This window comes from Amblyraja radiata, chromosome 1, assembly GCF_010909765.2.
Source record: "Amblyraja radiata isolate CabotCenter1 chromosome 1, sAmbRad1.1.pri, whole genome shotgun sequence".
In the NCBI taxonomy this organism is placed as follows: Eukaryota; Metazoa; Chordata; class Chondrichthyes; order Rajiformes; family Rajidae; genus Amblyraja; species Amblyraja radiata.
Window position 1 is genome coordinate 103,191,100 of NC_045956.1, and position 23,262 is coordinate 103,214,361.

At 40.6% G+C, this 23,262-nt stretch overlaps 1 protein-coding gene across 5 annotated transcripts in view; it reads right to left on the reverse strand.

The window, feature by feature from the left end:
• atp8a1 (ATPase phospholipid transporting 8A1) overlaps nt 1-23,262 on the reverse strand; it is a 330,023-nt gene that overhangs the window by 69,309 nt on the left and 237,452 nt on the right. For all 5 annotated transcript variants that reach the window (XM_033027892.1, XM_033027903.1, XM_033027886.1 and 2 more), the window contains 3 exons: nt 22,480-22,663; nt 20,899-21,009; nt 498-572 (listed from right to left, as the gene is read on the reverse strand). In XM_033027892.1, the coding sequence (XP_032883783.1) occupies nt 498-572; nt 20,899-21,009; nt 22,480-22,663 (370 nt within the window). The remainder of the gene's footprint in view (nt 1-497; nt 573-20,898; nt 21,010-22,479; nt 22,664-23,262) is intronic.

Consider the following 23,262-nt stretch of genomic DNA (forward strand, 5'->3'; position numbering starts at 1 on the left):
TGAAAGGCCTGGGTAGAGGATGTGGAGAGGATGTCTCCACTAGTGGGAGAGTCTAGGACCAGAGGGCACGGCCTCAGAATAAAAGGACCTACCTTTAGAAAGGAGATGAGGAGGAATTATTTTAGTCAGAGGGTGGTGAATCTGTCGAATTTCATTGCCACAACTGGCTGTGGAGGCGAAGTTGTTAGGTATTGTTAAAGGGGAGATTGACAGTTTTGTGCATAGTAATGATGTCAAAGGTTATGGGCAATGTAGGAGAATTGGATTGGGAGGGAAAGATACAGCAGCCAAGATTGAATGGACTAGACTCGATGGGCCAAATGGCCGAATTCTGCTCCTGTTACTTATAAACTTAAGATAAATATGCTGACAACTACTTCAGAATTTGTCAAAATTAGTATAACATGGGATGGAAGCTGGAAGTTGTATTTCCTGGTTATCATAAGAAGAGCATTGACATTATATCACAACTTAAACTGAATAGCATGCATACATACCACATTGTAGAGACCAATACACCATCTTTCAAAAAGTATCTGTCCTGAGAAGCCATTCACAAAAGCGAACCAGATCTGAAGGTGAAAGTAAAGCAAAACAAAAATGAATTCAAGAGCTCTTAAAAAAACATGAGGGATAGAATTTGCAATTTCTTCCAATATATTCTGTCAGTCCTTGGGGATTGAAGGCTTTATGGCCAAGGTTGCAGATGATGCCAAGATAGGTGGAGGGGCAGGTAGTGTAGAGGAAGCAAGGACTCTGCAAAAGGACTTGGACAGGTTAGGAGAGTGGGCAGAGAACTGGCAGATAAAATTTAGTATTGCGAAGTACTGAGTCATGCATTTTGTTAATAAGTATAAAGGCGTAGATTATTTTCTAAATGGAGAGAGAATCCAGAAATTGGAGGTGCAAACGGACTTGTGAGTACTGGTGCAGGGCTCCCAAAAAGTTAATTTGCAAGTTGAATCAATAGTAAGGAAGGTAAATTCAATGCCAGCATTTATATCAAGAGGACTGGTATACAAAAACAGAGATGTAATGCTGAGGCTCTCTAAGGCGCTGGTCAGGCCACATTTGGAGTACTGTGAGCAAATTTGGGCCCCTTATCTGAGGAAGGATGTGCTGCCTCTGTCGAGGGTCCATAGGAGGTTAACAAGAATGATTCCAGGAACAAGTGTGTTAGCATATGATGAATGCTTGACAGCACTGGGCCTCTACTCGCTGGAGTTTAGAAGGTTGAGATTAATTGAAACTTACAGAATAATTAAAGGCTTAGATAGAGTGGATGTTTCCACTGGTGGGAGAGTCTAGGACCAGGTCACAGCCTCAGAAGTAAAGGGCACTCTTTTAGAAAGGAGGTGAGGAGGAACTTCTTTAGTCAGAGGGTAGTTAATCTGTGGAACAACTCATTGCCACAGAGGGCTGTGGAGGCCAAGTCAGTGGATATTTTTAAGGCAGAGATTGACAAATTCCTGATTAGAACCGGTGTCAAGGGTTATGGGGAGAAGGCAGAAAAATGTGATTAGAAGACAGAGATCAGCCATGGTTGAATGGCGGAGTACACTCGATGGGCCGAATGGCCTAATTCTACTCCGAAAACTGTGTGTAAATATCTGTCAAACCTACAACCTCAACCAGCTAGAAGGGCAAGGGCAGAAAAAGCATGGGGACATCACCACTAGGAAGTTGGAGACACACAATATTGCAAATGCTGGAATCTGGAAATAACAATCTGCCGGGGGAGGTCAATGTATCAAGCGGAATCTGGGGATGGAAAAGAATGGCCAAAATTTAATGTCAAAAACTTGCATCGATTCCTAATGCAGGGTTTTGATCGGAATCTTCTATCATTCCTTTCCACCCACAGATGCTGCTCGATCTACTGAGTTCCGCCATCAGATTGTTTGTTATCACCTGGAAGCCACATATCATGCTGCCTTGGAAATTGCTATCGCTGTTTCTTTACCAGTGTTAATACACAATTAGAAAACAAATCTAGCTAGTGCAAGAGTCGAGACAAAAAGCTGGAGTAACTGATAAGGTCAGGCAATATCTCTGGACAAAAGGAATAGGTGACTTTTCGGGTCGGAACCCTTCTTCAGATGGCTCTGACCCGAAAAGTCACCTATTTCTTTTCTCCAGAGATGCTGTCTGGCCTGCTGAGTTATTCCAGCTTTTTGTGTCTATCTTCAGTATAAGCCAGCATCTGCAGTTCCTTCCTACACATTAATACTTGCACTATTGTCTGCTTTATTCCCTTGCGGAGGATTAGGGTAATGCAAGTCAGTTCGAGATTTTGATCCGAAACGTCACCTATTCCTTTTGTCCAGAGATGTTGCCTGACCTTATGAGTTACTCCATCTTTTTGTCTCAACTCTTGCACCAGCTAGCTAGAAATGTTACACTTGTCACTTTACCTCCCCCCTTGACTCCATTCAAGGACCCAAGCAGTCTTTCCAGGTGCGGCAGAGGTTCACTTGCACCTCCTCCAACCTCATCTATTGCAATCACTGCTCTAGATGTCAGCTGCTCTACATCGGTGAGACGAAGTGTAGGCTTGGCGATCGCTTCGCCGAACACCTCCGCTCGGTTCGCAATAACCAAGCTGATCTCCCGGTGGCTCAGCACTTCAACTCCCCCTTCCACTCCGAATCCGACCTTTCTGTCCTGGGCCTCCTCCATGGCCAGAGTGAGTCCCACCATAAATTTGAGGAGCAGCACCTCATATTTCGCTTGGGCAGTTTGCACCCCAGCGGTATGAACATTGACATCCAATTACAGGTAGTCCCTGCTTTCTCCTCCTCTTCCCAGCTCTCCCTCAGCCCACTGTCTCTGCCTCTTACTTTCTTCTTCCCGCCCCACCCCCCTCCCCCTCCCCCACCCTCACATCAGTCTGAAGAAGGGTTTCGGCATAAAACATTGCCTATTTCCTTCGCTCCATAGATGCTGCCTCACCCGCTGAGTTTCTCCAGCATTTTTGTCTACCTTCGAGATTTTGATAGTTGTATGAAAGTGGCTGTTCCTGAACATGGTGGTGTGGGACTTCAATTGAATTGAATTGAATTGAATTCATTTTATTAGACAAATATGTATACATACAAGGAATTTGCATTGGTGCTTTGCTCGCAAGTAACACCACGAAATATAGTAGACATTTAAAAATAACACGTTATAATTTAAACATGTGAAGAATGAAATAAAATACTAGAGCAAAAGAAGGCAACAGACTTTTGGCTGTTGAGTAGAGCTACTGCTCGTGGAAAAAAGCGTTTTTTATGTCTGGCTGTGACGGCTTTGACAGTCCGGAGTCATCTTCCAGAGGGAAGTGCTTCAAAGAGTTTGTGGCCAGGGTGAGAGGGGTCAGAGATGATCTTACCCACTCGCTTCCTGGCCCTTGCAGTGTGCAGTTCGTCGATGGGGGGGGGAAGGTTGCAGCCAACAACCTTCTCGGCTGTTCAAACGATGCGCTGCAGCTCCGGATGTCGTGCTTGGTGGCTGAGCCAAACCAGACCACGATGGAGAAGGTGAGGACAGACTTTATGATGGCAGAATAAAACTGGACCATCATTGCCTGTGGCAGGTACACAAAAAAGCTGGAGAAACTAAGCGGGTGCAGCAGCATCTATGGAGCGAAGGAAATAGGCGACGTTTCTGGCCGAAACCCTTCTACAGACAGATTGTGGCAGATTGTGTTTTCTCAGCTGCCACAGGAAGTACATCCTCTGTTGGGCCTTATTGACTGCGGAGTAGATGCTGGCTTCCCATTTAGGGTCCCTGGAGATGATGGTTCCCGGGAACTTAAAAGACTCCACAGATGTGACTGTGGTGGTGTTGATGGTTAGTGGGGGGAGGTGAGGGGGAGCTCTCCTAAAGTCTACAATCAATTCCACCATCTTAAGAGCATTGAGCTCCAGGTTGCTGCGATGGCACCAGGACGCCAGCTGTGTCATTTCCTGTCCGTAGGCAGATTCCTCCCCATCCTGGATCAGCCCAATCAGGGTTGTGTCGTCCGTAAACTTGAGAAGCTTGACAGAGGAGTTTGTGGAGGTGCAGTCATTGGTGTATATAGAGTAGAGGAGAGGGGAGAGTACGCAGCCTTGCGGTGCTCCTATGCTGAGGGTCTGCGGGTCCAAGATGTGCTTTCCCAGCCTCACATGCTGCTTCCTGTCTGTCAGGAAGTTGGCGATTCACTGACAGAGGGGTTCAGGCACAGTCAACTGGGAGAGTAGCGGAAAGAGGAGGGCATGGCTCAGACAGTGGGGATACTTGATGATGGATACTGCCTTCTTGAAGCGGTGCTTCATGTTGATGGTGTTGATGGTGGGGAGGACTGTGCTCAAGGCGGGCCACCGCTCTGCACAACCATGTTCATTGCACACGGAAGCATGGATACTGAGAAAATATGTTGCGCTTGCTACTGGTTGCAAAACAGAAAACCTTCTGAAGGACATCTTCCTTCAAGTATCGACCATGAAGAAATGTGCCGTAAACTCTTTATAAGCTGTTAGTTAAATTCAGAAGTTACAAGGCTCAGCATAAATAATTCAAATAACTATCTTAAGTGGAGAAATTAGAGGAAATACTGTATGTTGGGATTTTTCTACTGTGTTTGAAATAACCAAAAAAAGTTCTCTGAAATTGTACTTCTAAGATAATATTCATTCTTCCCAAAGAGCAGAGAATACTTACTTGGATCACTTATTGCTCCCTATATTACAAATTATTGCTGAAAGCTGACAAGGATTACAACATTTACTTTGCCCCATGGATTTTTGTACATAATTGCTGACTAAAAATGAAATATAGGCAGTAAAACCAGATGAAACTCCATCCTCCACACCATAACCTCGTTCGTTCACACTGCCAGACAACCCAAAAGTATGTTTTTGTTTTACAGAGCTCATGAAGATTTAACATCTTGCCACTAGCTGCTTGGAGTTACAACTGTTTCAAGTATCTACACAGTGTGGGTGGTAGTGCCAAGTAAAACAGACAAGATTTTACAAACAGATCTTATATTTAGTAGGCTGATAAATAATAGCTCATGAAAATCCGGTTTTCACAACTGGATTCTGTCAATGGCTGTTTGATGCACAAGCACTCTCCCACTACGCCCACATCACAGGAGAGACATGTGCCAATAACCTGGCAATTAGAAGCAAAATAGCCAACAGAAAGAAACAAAGTCTGTCCATAACATGACCACAATACTAAGACAACCTACCAATTGTGAATTCCAATTTGTTAAAAAAATATCAAAGCAGATGTGATCATAATGTTGCGAAATCCAACTATTTCACCCGTGCACTTGGAGAAAGAAACCTGCTGTCTTTACCTGGGTCTTTGCTATGTCTCATATCCATGTGTTAGACAAGGGATTTACAAACGTGTTAAAATTACTATCCATTTATAAAAAAAAATTACTATACAATTATTCAAGGCAATAAAGCATGGACAATAACTGGCAGTCAACTATGTTGCTTGGGATTTCGCCAGAGGTTTAAGTTTCTTTGTTCACCCCCAACAAATCACACTGGCATCACATAAACTTATTATACTTCAATCTTCCAAACTTGAGAGAATATGTATCTACTATGCAAGGAGCTAGTGTATGAAATAAAACCAAGATTAACCAGATGTGGCTTACCCATCAGAAATTGTTCCCAACTCTGAACACTTCATATTCATTTATTGCCTCCAGTTATATTTTCATTAGTTCATTAGACAGCAGATGTTGGAATCTCGAGCAACAACCAACTGGCTGGAGAAAATCAGTAGGTTGAGCACAATATATGTGGAGAGGGGAATCGTCGACATTTCATACCAAAACAGCATCAACACCTGAAAAGTCAGTAACTCCTGCCCCCACCAACTCCTACAAATGATAAGTTCTGATTTTTACTGCTCTCCTGCTCTTTGACCATGTTCTTCCAAAGACTTGCTATCGTGGCCATGTACCCATGGCTCAGTACTTAATTACTAGTCCTTATGCTGGATCTCGCTCCAAAATATCAACAATTCTTCCCCTACCCCTCCCCCTGAGATTCTGTTGAACTCGCCAAGTTCCTCCAGCAGATTGCTTGTTGCTGCTTACTGTATTTATTTCCCTAGCCATTGCCTAGTTTCTGATTCTACACAGGGATATTGGGAAGGTTTATTTTTCTGTTTAACATGTTTTTGAAGAGTTGGTGCTTCAGTGAATTATTAGTGTGAATCAGATCTGCAAGAACTCCATAATGTTTGGGACAAAGATCCATCATTTATTTAACAATGTATAAACACTGCTGTAATTTCTACATGGTGAAACCAAAATGTATAAAAATGGCCTTTAATAAAATCTGACAATGTGCACTTTAACCACGAGTAATTTTTTTCTATTACAAATCTCAAATTGTGGAGTATAGAGGCAAATAAATAAATGATGGGCCTTTGTCCCAAACATTATGGAGGGCACTGTAAGTAAAAATGTCATTGTTCATTGCCAGTATGTATGACAATTGAATATTCTTGAGACATTTGAAAACCATTAAATTCTTGCAGATCTGATTACTAATATCCCGGTACAAAGTAATGTCATTCAAATAAATATACAATAATCAGCAATGCAATAAATAAATATTAATATTAGGTAACCAGCTCTCCTGCCCTTGATAGTGTAAATACGAAGTGCGTGCAGCCAAACAAAGTCCAAAGTAGATGATATTTGCTGAGGTAGTTAGGGTTGCGCAGTTCAAGAGCCTGATGATTGCTGTCAAGAAGCTGCTGTTGAACCTGGAGGTCATGTTTTTTAGGCTCCTGTACTCTCTTCCCAGTGGTAGAAGTGAGATGGGAGCATGGCAAGGTGGTGTGGGCCTTTGTTGACATTAGCTTATTTTTGAGGCATTGCCTCCTATAGATCCCTTCATTGTTTGGAGGTCACCACCAGTGACGGAGCGGGCAACGTCAACCACTTTCGGCAGCCTCATTCATTGATGGGCATTTGAATTATTGTACCTGGCTGTGATGCAACCAGACAGTGTGTTCTCTAAAGTACACCTGTGGAAGTTCAAGTGTATTCGGTGACACACCAACTCCTCAATCTTCTAGAGAAATAGTGAGGCATTGATGAGCTTAGTGATTGCATCAATGTGCTGGACCATGGGCATATCTGCAGAGATATACACGCCCAGGAACCTGAAGCTGTTCACTCTCTCCATCTCGTCGATGAAGACAGGTTTATGGATCCTCTGCTTTCCCTTCCAGAGGTCTAACATCAGCTCTCTGTTCTTGTTAATGTTGAGAGCAAGATTGTTGTTCTGGCACCATTCAGATTATCAATCTCCCTCCTATACTCTGACACATTGTTACCCATGCTTTATCCAAATGCTGCTAATATACAAAGATTTATTGCCCAGGTCACCACAATATAACCACAATGCACAGCTGCATTTTGACCTACAAGGGATCCTTAGCAACCAGAACAAACCGAATTGCATAGCAAATCAAGTTTACCACAGCCTTAACTTTTACAACCAAAATCATTGAGGGGCCAAATAACCCAGTTACTATTTACTTCTACAAATCCAGCACATATTCTATGGGGCAAGTCTCCGTTTTAATTGGTTGACTTGTCAATTTGATTTGACTACACATGGGTTCATAATGTCATTTGTCCTTTTGCTTTGGTCTCTCTCTTTAATCTTGAAATCTGCACTGCAAACAGCTCACAGTACGAGTAACCAATTGAACCATTGCTTTGCTCAGTGTAATAAATAGAAATGTTTACAAAGATGTAAAATATAGAATAGACAACATAATAAATATGCGATCTACAACGATCTAGCTGTCAAGGCCCAAAATCTTAATTATACAATTTGTAGAACAAATCATAAAATGGATGGAAGCATTTAATTTCTTTTTAGTTACAGTTCCGTTTTTGTTTTCAACAGACATAAAAGTTGTTTCATTGTGAAAGCGTAATAATGATTACCCCGATATCATATTTCAGCACCTGTTTAGACTCAATTTATTCTTCCCTGAGAGTGGCTAACTCAACACTCTCATATTGTAGGAATGTTTTAGATTTTGCACAGATTAAAATATACGTCTGAAAGTCCACAAATCTGACACGACAACATTGAATGAAGTTAAAACACCATATAGTATATGGGTCAAGAAGAATTTTGTGACATGCTTTAAAGGAGGTTCTCAATGAAGAAATAACCAGCTTTACCTCCTTTTAGTTACAAATGTTAAGATGGCAGATAATTATTCAATATTGGTCATAATAATTTCCCCTGAGCGGCTTCTGATTTGCCACTGCAAATTCCAATTAAACAAAAAACAGCCTTTCCAATTGGATGGATAAAGCCAAAAGTTTATTTTAAACTAACTTCTGCATTAGTATTTAATAAAGTAAACATCAGGTTAAAGTCATGGCCCATCACAAGAAGTTGGGCTACCTCTGAGTGTAGAGGTTTCTCATACACTGCCAAGCAGAGCAGTTCAACACACTTACTACCGAGGCCCTCAGTTTTATGGTGCATTTATTGCAGCCCATCCACATGCATCCCTACTATCCATTAGAGAGTCATAGAATGTGGAAACAAGCCATTTGACCCAATTTGTCCATACTGGCCAACATGCCCCATTTACACATGTCCCACCTACCTGCATTTGGCCCATAGCCCTCTAAACCTATCCAATCCATGTACCTGGCCATATGTTTCTTAAACACTGAGATAGTATCTGCCTGAACTACCTCCTCTGGCAGCTCGTTCCATATACCTACCACCCTTAGTGCAAAAAAAAAAAAAGCCCCTCAGGTTCCTGTTAAATATTTCCCCCCCTCACCTTAAACCTATGTCCTAAGGTTCTTGATTCCCTTACTCTGGGTAAAAGACTGTGCATTTATCCTATCTATTCCTCTCATTTTCTTTATATGCCTCTGTAAGATCACCAATTATTCTCCTGTAATCTCAGGCTAAAGTTCTAGCCTGGTGAAACTCTCCAGGGAGTTCAGGTCCTCAAGTCCTGGCAGCATCCTCTTAAATCTTCTCTTCACCCTTTCCAGCTTAACAACATATTTCCTATAATGGGGTGACCAAAACTGAACACAGTACTCCTATTGTGGTCTCACCAATGTCTTGTACAACTGTAACAAGACCTCCCAATTTCTATATTCAATACTCTTACTGATGAAGGCCAATGTACCAAAAGCCTTCATGACCACCCTATCGACATGATTCACATTCAAGGAACTATGCACCTGTAATCCTCGATCCCTTTGCCCTACAACACTCCACAGAACCATGGCATTCACTGTAGGTCCTTCCCATGTTAGACTTTCCAAAATGCAACACCTTGCATTTCTCTATATTAAATTCCATCAACCTTTCCTCAGTCCACCTGCCCAACTGACCAAGATCCTGCTGCAATTTTAGACAACCATCTTCACTATCTACACTACCACCCACTTTAATGTCACCTGAAAACTTGATTGTCATGCCTTGTACGTTCTCTTCCAAATCATTGATATGGAAGACAAACGGCAATGAGCCCAGCACTGAACCCTGAGGCACACCTCTAGTCACAGATCTCCAGTCCAAAAAAACTTTCACCATCAACTTTATCTATAAACTGTAAATGGATCGATTGTAATCAAGTATTGTCTTTCTGCTGACTGGTTAGCATGCGACAAAAGCTTTTCACTGTACCTCAGTACACATAGAAACATAGAAAATAGGTGCAGGAGTAGGCCATTTGGTCCTTCGAGCCTGCACCGCCATTCAATATGATCATGGCTGATCATCCAACTCAGTATCCTGTACCTGCCTTCTCTCCATACCCCCTGATCCCTTTAGCCACAAGGGCCACATCTAACTCCCTCTTAAATATAGCCAATGAACTGGCCTCAACTACCTTCTGTGGCAGAGAATTCCAGAGATTCACCACTCTCTGTGTGAAAAATGTTTTTCTCATCTCGGTCCTAAAGGATTTCCCCTTTATCCTTTAACTGTGATCCCTTGTCCTGGACTTCCCCAACATCGGGAACAATCTTCCTGCATCTAGCCTGTCCAACCCCTTAAGAATGTTGTAAGCTTCTATAAGATCCCCCCTCAATCTTCTAAATTCTAGCGAGTACAAGCCGAGTCTATCCAGTCTTTCTTGACAATGACATGACAATAAACTAAACCCTCAGCTTCTTACCATGAACCCAATCTCTTCTTAGAATCCATGATCTAACCTTCCAGAGCAGCCTACCATACGGAACCTTGCAAAATGCATTAAAGGGAACCAGAAATTGGAGCCAATCAAAAACTGTAATGTTGTATTTGATGTTAAAGTCAGATTAAATTATATCACCATTGAAACAATGAACACCAAAAAACAAAGCAGATTTTTCAAATGTATTCTTACCATGTGCATTTTCAGGATTTTATTTTACTGTTTGAATAATTTGCTTTAACGGGCACAGTGAAATTATTGTCAGCAGCATTTAACAAGATTTGTACCTCTCATTAAACCAAACTAATTTTATACTTGGGATTTAGCTATTTGTGCGTAGACTACACAGTATATAACTTCACACAATTGCTGTTGGCATCCAAGCAGATTCTTGGAAAAAATCTGACAGGCTTCACAAATGAATGCAAAATCTGTCCAAGTGCCACCATGTCACAGTAGCTCTGTAACACCCCACGGTTCATTAAAACTGATTACAGAAGCATGAATTGCTACAAATTCCCCATTTACCAATTTACAGCCCAGCTGGTCACCAGATGAATAGTTCCCGCTAACAAATCAACCTTATTTTATCGTCCAAGAGAATGTGCGAACATGTTTTAAAAACCAAATGCCTGTATTTCAAGATAGAAAAGCAAACAAACTGGTATAACAATTACTGCATTTTATTTAAATAGGTTTAATAGTGAATCATGAAGTGAAGCTATTGACCCACGGCTCAGGAGACGGTTATCAACAGATTCCTTCTTGCAATCTGCTGGACATGTGTGACTATGGTGAGGTTTGCAAGTTGTGAATGACAGAGCCAGATGGAATTTGTTTACAGTCTTTGGGGGGGTGAGTAAATGTTAAGGGTCTCCATTTCAAATCTACGCTTTTGAGCAAGATTGCTGCAGCCTTTTCCTAATTTCTCTTCAGTTCTAACATATGATTCTCAAAATCAATTTATTTAACTACTTAGTTTAGTTATTACCACATGTACTGAGGTACAGCGAAAATATGTTTTGTTGCGTGCTGTACAGTCAGCGAATAGACTATACATGATTACAATCAAGCTGTCCACAGTGTACAGCAACAGGATAAAGGGAATAGCGTTTAGTGCAAGATAAATGACAGTAAAGTCCCATTAAGGATAGTCCGAGGGTCTCCATTGAGGTAAATGGTAGCTCAGGACCACTCTCTAATTGTTGATAGGATGGGATGGTTCAGTTGCCTGGTAACAGCTAGGCTGCCAACCAAAAGCAACAACCACCAATGGGTATACTCCATTAATTTTCTGCCCTTTCCTCCAGGGAACCAGCTGTGGTTGTAGAATGACTGGACCTCCATTCAAACAGTAGCTGGGCTCAAGTGAAGTTTTGGCCACGGAGTCCAGATGACTATAACGACTGAGTTCAGCACGATTTTGGCGGAACTCACTCCTCAGGTCCCACAAAGAATGACAGCAGCTGGGACTCACTGGGTACGACTGTTTCGAGTATCCAGCCAGGGCTTAAATGAAGTGACTGTGCACGAGATTCATAGTGCAGGCAGGGTAGGGGAACAGCGCAGGCAACCTGTCAGAATGGCACCTTTCAGTTACACTCTTTGCATATTGGGTACCATAAGCCATCACTCTCACTGTAACTTGTGAGATATGTACCACTGTAATCATTGACATTTTAAAAAAAAAGGTGGAAATAAATCTCCTCCTGTGGCATTTTAGCTTTTTTATTGCCTTTTAATTGTTCCTTAATGTAACAATAAAATGAGGGTTACATGGTATAATAGTTGTGCAGTTGTGAGCCGGATACATGCTCAAATCAATCTACAAGGCGTGCATTAGTAATCATTTTCCTACTGTTAGGGAGGGGCTCTTGTGCTTTTATGCCACAAGTTGTGGGAGAACAACGGAAACACAATCCGAAAATATCCAAACCATTTCCCCGTGGACTCTGACAATCTACCATTGGAGCTATTGGAGGAAACCAGGAAAATTCCAGCAGGAATATCAGGGCCTTTGTATACACCCAAAAGTTTCTCTAAATTGCAGCCTCATATACTCCCACTTACTGCAAGCATTAAACTTCCTAAGTGCAACATTAAATCTTTAACAGACTGATGTGCACATGATAACAGTCTTGAGGTAATCATAAAACATTTCTCTTTAAAAAGTATATACTCAATCTAGAGATTAAAGTATATCTGGGATGACAATTTTCCATGGGTTTCAATTGTCCTTATTGAAGCTAGCTGTGCAAAATAAATATTTGTGTTTTTAAACAAAATAGTTTTAAACAAAAGAGATTTCTTAAAACAATTTTGTTTTAAAACACAAGCACATTAAGCTAGGACAAGTGAAACCTATAGAAAATTGTGCATAGGTGATCTCCAGTTTATGGACACCCGACTTATGTACAGCCTGTCCATACAAGCGAGCTTTTGGGGGGAATGGATTTGCCAGGTGTTGTGGGACTGTTCTTGACACGAGCTGGAATTTTGCCAGATTGAACCAGGAAGAATAACGTTCAAGTTAACACATTGATGTCCATTTTGCGAATCTTATCTGGAAACCCGGGGACTGGGTCAGCACCAGTGACCTTTTTAAAGTGTCATCACTTGTCTGGAGTAAATTTGTAAGTAAGTTCAATTTGTTAATATCAGATTTATTGTGAAGAATAGCAGTACGAGATTTGAAATGCTTCTCAGACCTACCTCTGATGGCACTTATGGCTCTGTGAGAACTCAGTTTGCGGCTGTGTTTCTGACCAGAAAACAGTTTGCGTTACGAACAGTTCTCAGCAATAGACCCCCACTTTAACCCAGAACGAACCATACCAGCTTTTGGAAATCATAATATATTTACACTGCAAAAACAAAAAGTGCTGGAGCAACTCAATGGGTCAGGCAGCATCCCCTGGAGAAACATAGAAAAACAGGGGCATTAGTAGGCCATTCGGCTCTTCGAGCCAGCACTGCCATTCAATATGATCATGGCTGATCATCCACAATCAGTACCTGCTTTTCCCCTATATCCCTTGACTCCTTTACCCATAAGAGCTAAATCTAACTCTCTCTTGAAAACATCCAGTGAATTGGCCTCTTCTACCTTTTGTGGCAGAGAATTCCACAGATTCACAACTCTCTGGGTGAAGAAGTTTTACCTCATCTCAGTTCTAAATGGCGTACCCCTTATTCTTAAATTGTGACCCCTGGTTCTGGAACACCCCCAACATCGGGAACATTTTTCCTACCTCTAGCCTGTCCAATCCTTTAAGAATTTTATATGTTTCTATAAGATCGCCTCTCATCCTTCTAAATTCCAGTGAATACAAGCCCAGTCGATCCATTCTTTCATCATATGTAGGTCCCGCCATCCCAGGAATAAACCTGGTGAACCTATGCTGCACTCCCTCAAATTAGGAGACCAAAATTGCACACAATACACCAGGTGCGGTCTCACCAGGGCTCTGTACAACTGCAGTAGGACCTCCTTGCTCCTAAACTCAAATCCTCTCGCAATAAAGGCCAACATGCCATTAGATTTCTTCACTGCCTGCTGTACCTGCATGCTTACTTTCAGTGACTGATGTACAAGCACACCCAGGTCTCATTGCATCTCCCCTTTTCCTAATCTGACACCATTCAGATAATAATCTGCCTTCCTGTTCTTGCCACCAAAGTGGGTAACCTCACATTTATCCACATAATACTGCATCTGCCATGCTTCTGTCCACTCACCCAACCTATCCAAGTCACCCTGCAGCCTCATAGCATCCTCATCGCAGCTCACACTGCCACCCAGCGTTGTGTCACCCGCAAACTTGGAGATGTCATATTTAATTCCCTCGTCTAAATCGTTAATATTCATTGTAAATAACTGGGGTCCCAGCACCGAGCATTGCGACACCCCCCTAGTCACTGCCTCCCATTCTGAAAAGGACCCGTTAAGTCCTACTCTATGCTTCCTGTCTGCCAACCAGTTCTCTATCCATGTCAATACCCTACCCCCAATACCATGTGCTCTAAGTTTGCACACTAATCTCTTGTGTGGTACATGTCAAAGGATTTATGAAAGTTCAGATACACCACATCCACTGGCTCTCCCTTATCCAATCTACTTGTTACATCCTCAAAAAATTCCAGAAGATTAGTCAAGCATGATTTTCCTTTCATAAATCCATGCTGACTTTGACCGATCCTGTCATTGCTTTCCAAATGCACTGCAATAACTCAAGCAGATTCCCCACTACCGATGTAAGGCTAACTGGTCTATAACTCCCTGTTTTCTCTCTCCCTCCTTTCTTAAAAAGTGGGGTTACATTGGCTACCCTCCAATCCACAAGAACTGATCCAAAGTCGAGAGAACATTGGAAAATTATCACCAATGTATCCACGATTTCTTTGGCCACCTCCTTGAGTACTCTGGGATGCAGACCATCAGGCCCTGGGGATTTATCTGCCTTCAGTCCCAACAGTTTACCAAACACCATTTCTTGACTAAGGTGGATTCCCTTGAGTTCCTCCCTACCACTAGATCCTCGGTCCCCTAGTATTTCTGGGAGATTGTTTGTGTCTTTGTTAGTGAAGACAGAACCAAAGTACTTGTTTAACTGTTCTGCCATTTCTTTGTTTCCCATTATAAATTCACCTGTCTCTGATTGTAAGGGACCTACATTTGTCTTCACAGAAGATGGATAGGTGATTCCCGAGTCTACACTATAAGGCACTGTGAGGAGTGCAGCCACTGTGAATGGTTCTAATGGTGCTGCATGAATGAAAGCATGTTTTTTTTTCTTTTTTCTGCAAATTTGTAATAAAGCATCTAAGAACAAATGAGGCAAAGAAAAAAATTAGAACAGATTTTTCATCTCTAGTTGTTAAGTACACCACACAATCATAGTTATACAGTGTGGAAACAGGCCCTTCAGACCAACCTTTCCACACTGACCAACATGTCCCATCTACACTCGTCACACCTGCCTGTGTTTTGTCCATATCCCTCTAAACCTGTCTTATCCATATATCATATCCTCAAACATTGCTTATCACAAAGGGTCTCATTGTTTCTGATATTTTCGTGACTGATCCTTCATTGTCTGACCACTTCTGTGTTTTCTTTAATATATCTTTTATTTCCGACATACAGACAAAATCAAATACTGTCAAAAAACGGTATATAAATGAACATTCTAATGTACTCTTTAAAAATGCCATCTCCCTCTTACCACCTCTAAACCCATGTTCTGCTGATGATCTTGTAGATAACTTTAACTCCAAAATTGTGAAAGTTATAGATGTCATTGCACCTGTTACGGTTAAAACGATTTCTGGTAAGCAAAAGGCACCCTGGAGAAAAGCTGCTTTTGTAACAGCCCAGAAAAGAGAATGCCGGAAAGCTGAGCGCATCTGGCGGAAAACAAAACTTCATATTCACCATGACATCTATAAAGAGAGCCTCCGTGCCTACAATTTAGACTTAAAAAGTGCTAGAGAAACATTTTTCTCCAATATCATTAACAACAACACTAATAAGGCAAAAACCCTATTTGCAACTGTTGACAGACTGACCAACCCCCCAACACAATTACCACCTGAACTCCATTCCACGCAGAAATGCAATGAGTTTGCATTATTCTATACAGATAAAATTGAAGGCATCAGACGTGCCATCAATATCACTGCTTCAAACAAAAATGTTGGATCACCACCCTGTTTAGGCAAAGGTAACGTGGCAATGATGACATGCTTTAATGTCATAGACTCTAAAACTCTTGTGGAAACGGTGACACAACTAAGGCCATCCACCTGCTGCCTTGATGCTTTACCTACCAACTTCTTTAAGAATGTTTTTGACTGCCTAGCAATAGACATACTGCAAATAGTTAACAGCTCTCTTCAATCAGGCAATTTCCCAAAAGCCTTGAAAACTGCAGTTATTAAACCTCTTTTAAAAAAGCGGAGCCTAGATGCCTCTATTATTAACAACTATAGACCAATTTCAAACCTATCTTTCATAAGCAAAATAATTGAGAAAGTTGTCCTCCAGCAACTTAATCAATTCCTGGCTTCAACTGGCTGCTACGACAACTTCCAGTCAGGATTTCGACCTCTTCATAGCACCGAGACCGCTCTTATTAAAGTTGTAAACGACATCCGTCTTAACACAGACTCTGGCAAAGTTTCAATATTAATGCTATTAGATCTCAGTGCTGCATTCGACACTGTTGATCACTCAATACTTTTGGACAGGTTGGAAAAATGGGTGGGGCTCTCAGGCACAGTCTTAAGTTGGTTCAGGTCATATTTACAAGATAGGAACTATTTTGTTTCCATTGGAGACTTTGTATCAGAACCAACCAACGTGACGTGTGGAGTACCGCAAGGTTCGATCTTAGGGCCCTCTTTATTCAACATCTACATGCTCCCACTAGGGCAAATCATGCGATATAATAATATTGACCACCACTGCTATGCCGATGACACTCAAATCTATGTAGCGCTATCACCAAATGATTATCGCCCCATAGATCTGTTGTGCCAGTGCATTGAGCAAGTCAAAGACTGGATGTGCCAAAATTTTCTCCAACTAAATAAGGACAAAACGGAGATAATTGTTTTTGGTGCTAAAAAAGAAAGGCTTAAAGTAACCCAACACCTTCACTCTCTGTCCCTGAAAACTTCAAACAAAGCCAGAAATCTTGGGGTCATTATGGATTCAGATTTAAATTTCGACAGTCACATCAAATCAGTAACAAAATCGGCCTACTATCACCTCAAAAACATAGCAAGATTAAGAGGACTCATGTCAGCTCAAGATTTAGAAAAACTTATACATGCCTTTATTAATAGTAGGCTAGATTATTGCAACGGTCTCCTTGCAGGTCTTCCAAAAAAAACTGTCAGGCAGCTACAGCTTGTTCAGAACGCTGTTGCTAGAGTTCTAACAAAAACCAAAAAATTTGAGCATATTACACCAATTCTTAAATCCTTACATTGGCTCACTGTATGTCAGAGAATTGATTTTAAAATCCTGCTGCTCACCTATAAATCACTACATGGTTTAGGGCCAAAGTATATCACTGACATGCTTCCACTATATAAGCCTTCTAGACCGCTAAGATCTTCTGAAACCAATCTGCTAGTGATTCCCAGAGTAAATACAAAACATGGGAAAGCAGGATTTAGTTACTATGCAACAAATAGCTGGAATAAACTTCCTGAAGATTTAAGACTTGCCTCAACTTTGACCACTTTTAAAACAAGACTGAAAACTTTTATGTTTACTTTAGCTTTCAGCTAAATCTTAACTACATTGCACTTTTAACTTTTGCACTTTTTATAATGCATTTTTAATTTTGTTTTTCTTTTCTTTTAGTTCTTCTATTTTATTTCATTTTATTATTTCATTTATTGTATGACATGTTTGTATGTGAAGCACTTTGAGTCTGCCTCGTGTATGAAATGTGCTATATAAATAAAGTTGCCTTGCCTTGCCTTGCCTTAATCATAGCCCAGAGCCATCATGGGAGAAGAATGGTACACCAACCATGTGGCTGAAATTGTGCACAACAGGGTAGCAGCAGGCTATTTGATTCCCTAGGGAATTGATGTCTGGTCATTCCATACGTACAATGTTAGAATGGGAGTTAAAATGGCTTGATTCTCCGATTTCCTTCTCCAAATGCAACCCTGGGTTAAAATTAAGCCTTTAAAACCCATGTCGTTAAGAAGGTTCCTGACCCGAAACGTCATCCATTCCTTCTCTCCAGAGATGCTGCCTGTCCCGCTGAGTTACTCCAGCATTTTGTGTCTATAAAAGGGATGGATGCCGGCCTGTGATGTCACAGGATCAAATCAACACATGGATTATTTTCCTTTAATCCATCCCCCTTTCATACCCACTCATCTCACTTCTGTGAGCATCGAGTTGGAACGGTAGGCAAACAGAACTGAAGACTGCACCATAGTTCAGCTCTCAAAGCTTCTTTGTGTGTTCCAGAAGGAAAGGTATTTCCTGCCACCAGGTGGCAAGCAGGTTTGAACAGTGGCATTGAGTAGCACCAGAATGACTATATGGTATTGGGGAGGAAGCACCTCAGCACGTAGCTCCTGTAATCTGTATACGAATCAACTTCCTTCAGTCTTACTTTAAAACCACCAATCATCATCCAGTGAAAATATACATTTTACATTCTGTGACAAGATGGCAGTCCACGTAGCTTAAGAAATAGGATACATTCATTGACATCCCAATTTAAAAAATAACTTGTCGAATGGATTCATGCTTTGAAAGCATTTTTTAAAAACATTCAAATTCAGTATTAAATTTCTTATGTACGACATTAAACACTACAAACTGACGTGGAACTGATGGAGAAGCTTTAAAGTAGTTACAAATTTAAAAAGTTTCTAAACAAAACAAAAGGAAACAAAATTCAGGCAGCCTCTAGGTAATGAGCTGGTTCCATTTTTTTTCTTTCAGACGTCCATTAGTCAATTTTGTTCGTCAGTTGGTAAATACATAAAACTAATTCAATATGGTAACCATACATCCACAATACAGTAATGAATGGCATCAGAAGCACACAAGACTGAGTTGAAAGAACAAGTAATAATTGCTGAGAAAGAGGAAACTAGATCTGCTACTTGTAGGAACAAAACATATGTACATACATTTAACTTTTGAATTTATTATGGGAGCTCACTCATATGTAGAGGTGTCCTTTAATAAAAAAACAACAAAATCTTTACCAGCTTTCAGAACTTGTGTAATACTATACATTATAAGAACAAGCAAATGTCCAATTTTTTTGTAATTACTATTTTATTGAGATTACTAAATACACTGCAGAAATTCCTAATTAACAATAAGGCACCATGAGAAGTTTAGCGATTGTGAAGATGCCATTAAAATTCACGCCTGTTTTTTTCTTCTTTTCGCAATCTTATTTTTAAGCATCTATTAAATTCAATACTAAAATAAGAAAAGGGCAGATTTTGCATCCTCAGTGATGTTCACTACTAAATTGTTAATTGCACAATGTGAATTTTGCAGAGAGCATAACCATGGATACATCTTGTAAACGATTCATTGCAGAATCGACAGGAACGGCAACAATCCTGCAGATTGCAAAACCAGATGCCCGACCGCCTTGAGGGAGTTAAAATTGTAATCATAGATGTACAAAGCCAGTTGAGACAGAATAGTGAGTGAAGAATTATTTTCCTGCCAGACACTTGAGAGAAAACTACTTTATTATTGCCTACGCTTAATTTACTGTCACAAATTTCAACCTAATATTTCTTAGTAATTCCTAAGCAGAACATACTATTAATAACGTAATAAGTGCCAACTCTGGCTGAATGATCGCATTCCTGTCTGAGTCGGAAGGTACTGATTTCATGTCCCACTCCAGAGAAATGACATAATCTAGGCTGGTAATTCAATGTATTATTAAGGGAGTGCTGCACTGCTGGAGGTTCTGACTATTGAATGAAATGTAATACCAAGGTTTATCCTCTCAAGTGGACATTAAAGATCATACAGGCAATAATTTGAGAAAGACCCAGAGCATTCTGAATGCCCTGCCCTGTCACTTTTTATATTTCAATCAAAACAGCTTAAAAATAAAATAAAATCTGATTTTCTGATGCAATTTGAAGGACTTTGTACGCACACTGGCTTCCAACTTTCCTTGCAATGTCTCAATAGCCATTCTCCAAAAGTCAGCATTAATTCTGCTCCCCTCTCCACAGATGTTGCCTGATCCTGAGAGCACACACAGCATTCAATCTTCTTATAGTAAAATTCCAGCATTTGCAGTATCATTGTGTAATTCACTGCTTCTTTTCATATGCCCACTTTGAATAAGTTCAGCTCTTCTTCAACAGAATTTTCATTCCTCTCTCATTTATTTCAACTTTATTGTTTTCCATTTCTCTTCTTATCTTTGAACAGGTCTTTACTAAACCTATTCACAGCCACACCTTTCCACAGTGGCCATCTGCAGCTCTTGATTCCCCATATGTATTGCAAATGTATTTCACTGCGTTTTGGATCCACCTTCAACCATATATCTGCTGGATATTCAATATTAATCATCTCCTCTAGACATCTATGCCTAATGCCTACATTCAACATCATCAAAATAGTCCATTTCATCATTTACTCAGTCTGGGTCTTTTAACGGGAAAGGTTTTCTTTCTTCTGCTTTAAAGGCACATAAACTACAGCAACTTGGATATTAATGTTTCTTCATCATTTTGTGCTAATACCACTTGTACCTGGTCTCACTCTTATCATCTCTTACTTTCTCTCTCCTACTTCTACTGGTTTCATATGGAAGATCAACATGTTGTGTAGCCTGAGAATGGCTGAGCATGAGTTCTTGGCATGATAAAGGAATTTTCTTGGTTAGGGTTTCTGACAGCAGGGGAAGATATTGAACAATTCAAAAGCTTAGATAGTCACAAAATGCTGGAGTAACTCAGCGGGACAGGCAGCATCTCTCGATAGAAGGAATGGGTGACGTTTCGGGTCGAGACCCTTCTTCAGACTGAGAGTCAGGGGAAAGGGAGACACAGAGATATGGAAGGATAAAGTGTGAAAACGAGAGATCAAAGGGGACAAAGTTTCAAGGAAAATATGGGGTAGGTGATAACAAGGCAAAGATAAAATTTAATCCCGTAGCTTACCTCAATAATGTACAGGACTATATTCTTGTAAAAACAGTACAGGATACACTTGGCTACGCGATTATAGTTCCAGGCTCCGTGAACCAGTAGCAAGTTCTTCAGATATTTGAACTGGAAAAAATACAAGAGTCACGACTGTCCATTAAACAAAAAATTATATTTTAACATTCCTTTTTAAAATGAGCTAATGCTTTGGACTTGAATTCCACAGCTCATAATGTACAAAATGCCAAACAGCAATACAAAAATTCCAAAAGCAAAAACCTAGGTGGTCCTATTATCTTACAGAGTGTGTGTGTGTGTGTGTGTGACAAAATAAAGCTTCAAATTTCACAGTAATTTGAGTGTTTGAAGAAATCCAGGAATAAAAGATGGTAATAATACTGTTGTTAATATTGTCAAATTGGTATTAAAAATGTAACTATAGCATTTATTTCAGTCAGCTCAATCACATCTGATGTTACTTCATTTTTCCGGCCCACTACATTTAATGGCAGCTCACTCAATTTTAGTCCCAGCTCCTGCTGTTCATGTTAAATATTCTCGTGCTGCATCTTGTCTACTGGGAGCAGGGGCCTAAATTGAACGGGAAATGTAGCAGGACCCTCTACCTTAACTTGGCACATTCCCACTGAGTTTACTTCTGCTCCTATATATATCCACATTATTATTTATATGATTTAAACTTGGTTTGCCCAGACAGATTAAAGCCCTGTCCCACGGTACGAGTTCATTCCAAGAGCTCTCCCAAGTTTAAAAAAAAAATCAAACTTGTGGTAAGCACAGAGAATGAACGTAGCGGGTACGTCGGAGCTCAGGGACATCTCTTAGCGGCTCGTAGCGCTAACGGCAGGTACTCGGGAAGACTCGCTAACTCGTAAGCTCGGGAAGACTCGTGAAGATTTTTCAACATGTACTCGTACCATGGGATATTTGTAAGGGTGCAACTGCATATGTTGGTTTACACCCAAGAGAGACTCAAAAAGCTGGAGTAAAAGCCCTGTCCCACGGTACGAGTTCATTCCAAGAGCTCTCCCGAGTTTGCCCTGATTCGAACTCGGAGATTTACGGTAATGGCCACTCGTCGGTACTCGGGGCTCTCGTGGACATTTTTCAACATGTTGAAAAATCTTCACAAGTCGGGAGAGCTCTTGAATTAGCTCGTAAATTGGGACAGCCCCATTAAGAAGCTTTCCTTCTCAAAGAAAGAGTGAAGCAGACAATCAAACAGCTTCTCAGTCACCCAATGTGACACCAGCCTTCTGTTCCAGATTCACTTAATTAATTAGTTGAGTTTAAATTCCCAGTTGTTGTTACGGGATGAGAATAATTTTAGTCACGTATTCAGGTCTCTCCATTTCAAAGTAGGTCGACACTATACGTAATGATCCATTGTATGACTGACAATATTACCTGCTTGACAATGTTTGTACTGATATGCACGAGGCAAGAGACCATTGGTTCAATAACTCTTGAATGATTTAAATTAGCATCAATTTACAATGTCAATGATAATGATACATATCAAATTGAATCTATTTATTGAAGAATACTTCAAACGATTCTGACATATCTAGTTACCTGTGCAATAGAATAATCAGAAGAGTTTGCTGCTTGCAGGCCCTCGTTTCCACTTATTCCAACACCAACATGTGCTGTTTGGATCATTCCCACATCATTTGCACCATCACCTATTGCTAGCGTTATAACGTTCACCTGTTTCTTCACCATCTCAACTATTTCTGACTTCTGAAGAGGTGAAACTCTGAATAACATTAAACAAGAAAACAAAAAATCAGAGAGAAACAAGACCTCAGCAGTCTGATAGATGTATAAGAAATACATTTCTATGTAACTTAAAAATAATAAAAGTATCATCTTTACTTGCCAGCTTCAAGTAAACTCGTTTTCCACCACCTAAACAATCTCTCCCTCCTCCCCACAGTTTTGTTTTTTTATTGCCATTTTCTCAAGAGCGGCAGAACACCACAGGTAGATGATGAAAAAGGCAACATCTATCGAACAGTTTTGTGCCAAGTGTTGCATTTTGGCTGTATAAAATTTGGGATAATCAAGAATTACGAAGCAAATTGTCACTCCCTGGAGTAAGTATGATCAAGCAGAAGGTGGAGGTGGTGGAAAAGGGAGGAAGTCCAAGGGGAGGTCCAAGCTCCCTCATGAGACCAAGAGAAGATCCCAGATGCAAATACCCTTGGTTCATCAACCTAGAATTTTGATGTAGATTCAGCTTTTACTGTCAGAAAGAGATTCAGGTGGTGGGAATATTACCATCAAGGCAACGACTCACTCAGATAGATTCTTATTATTTTTTTTTAAATCATGTTTCTCGGGGTATCTAAACTT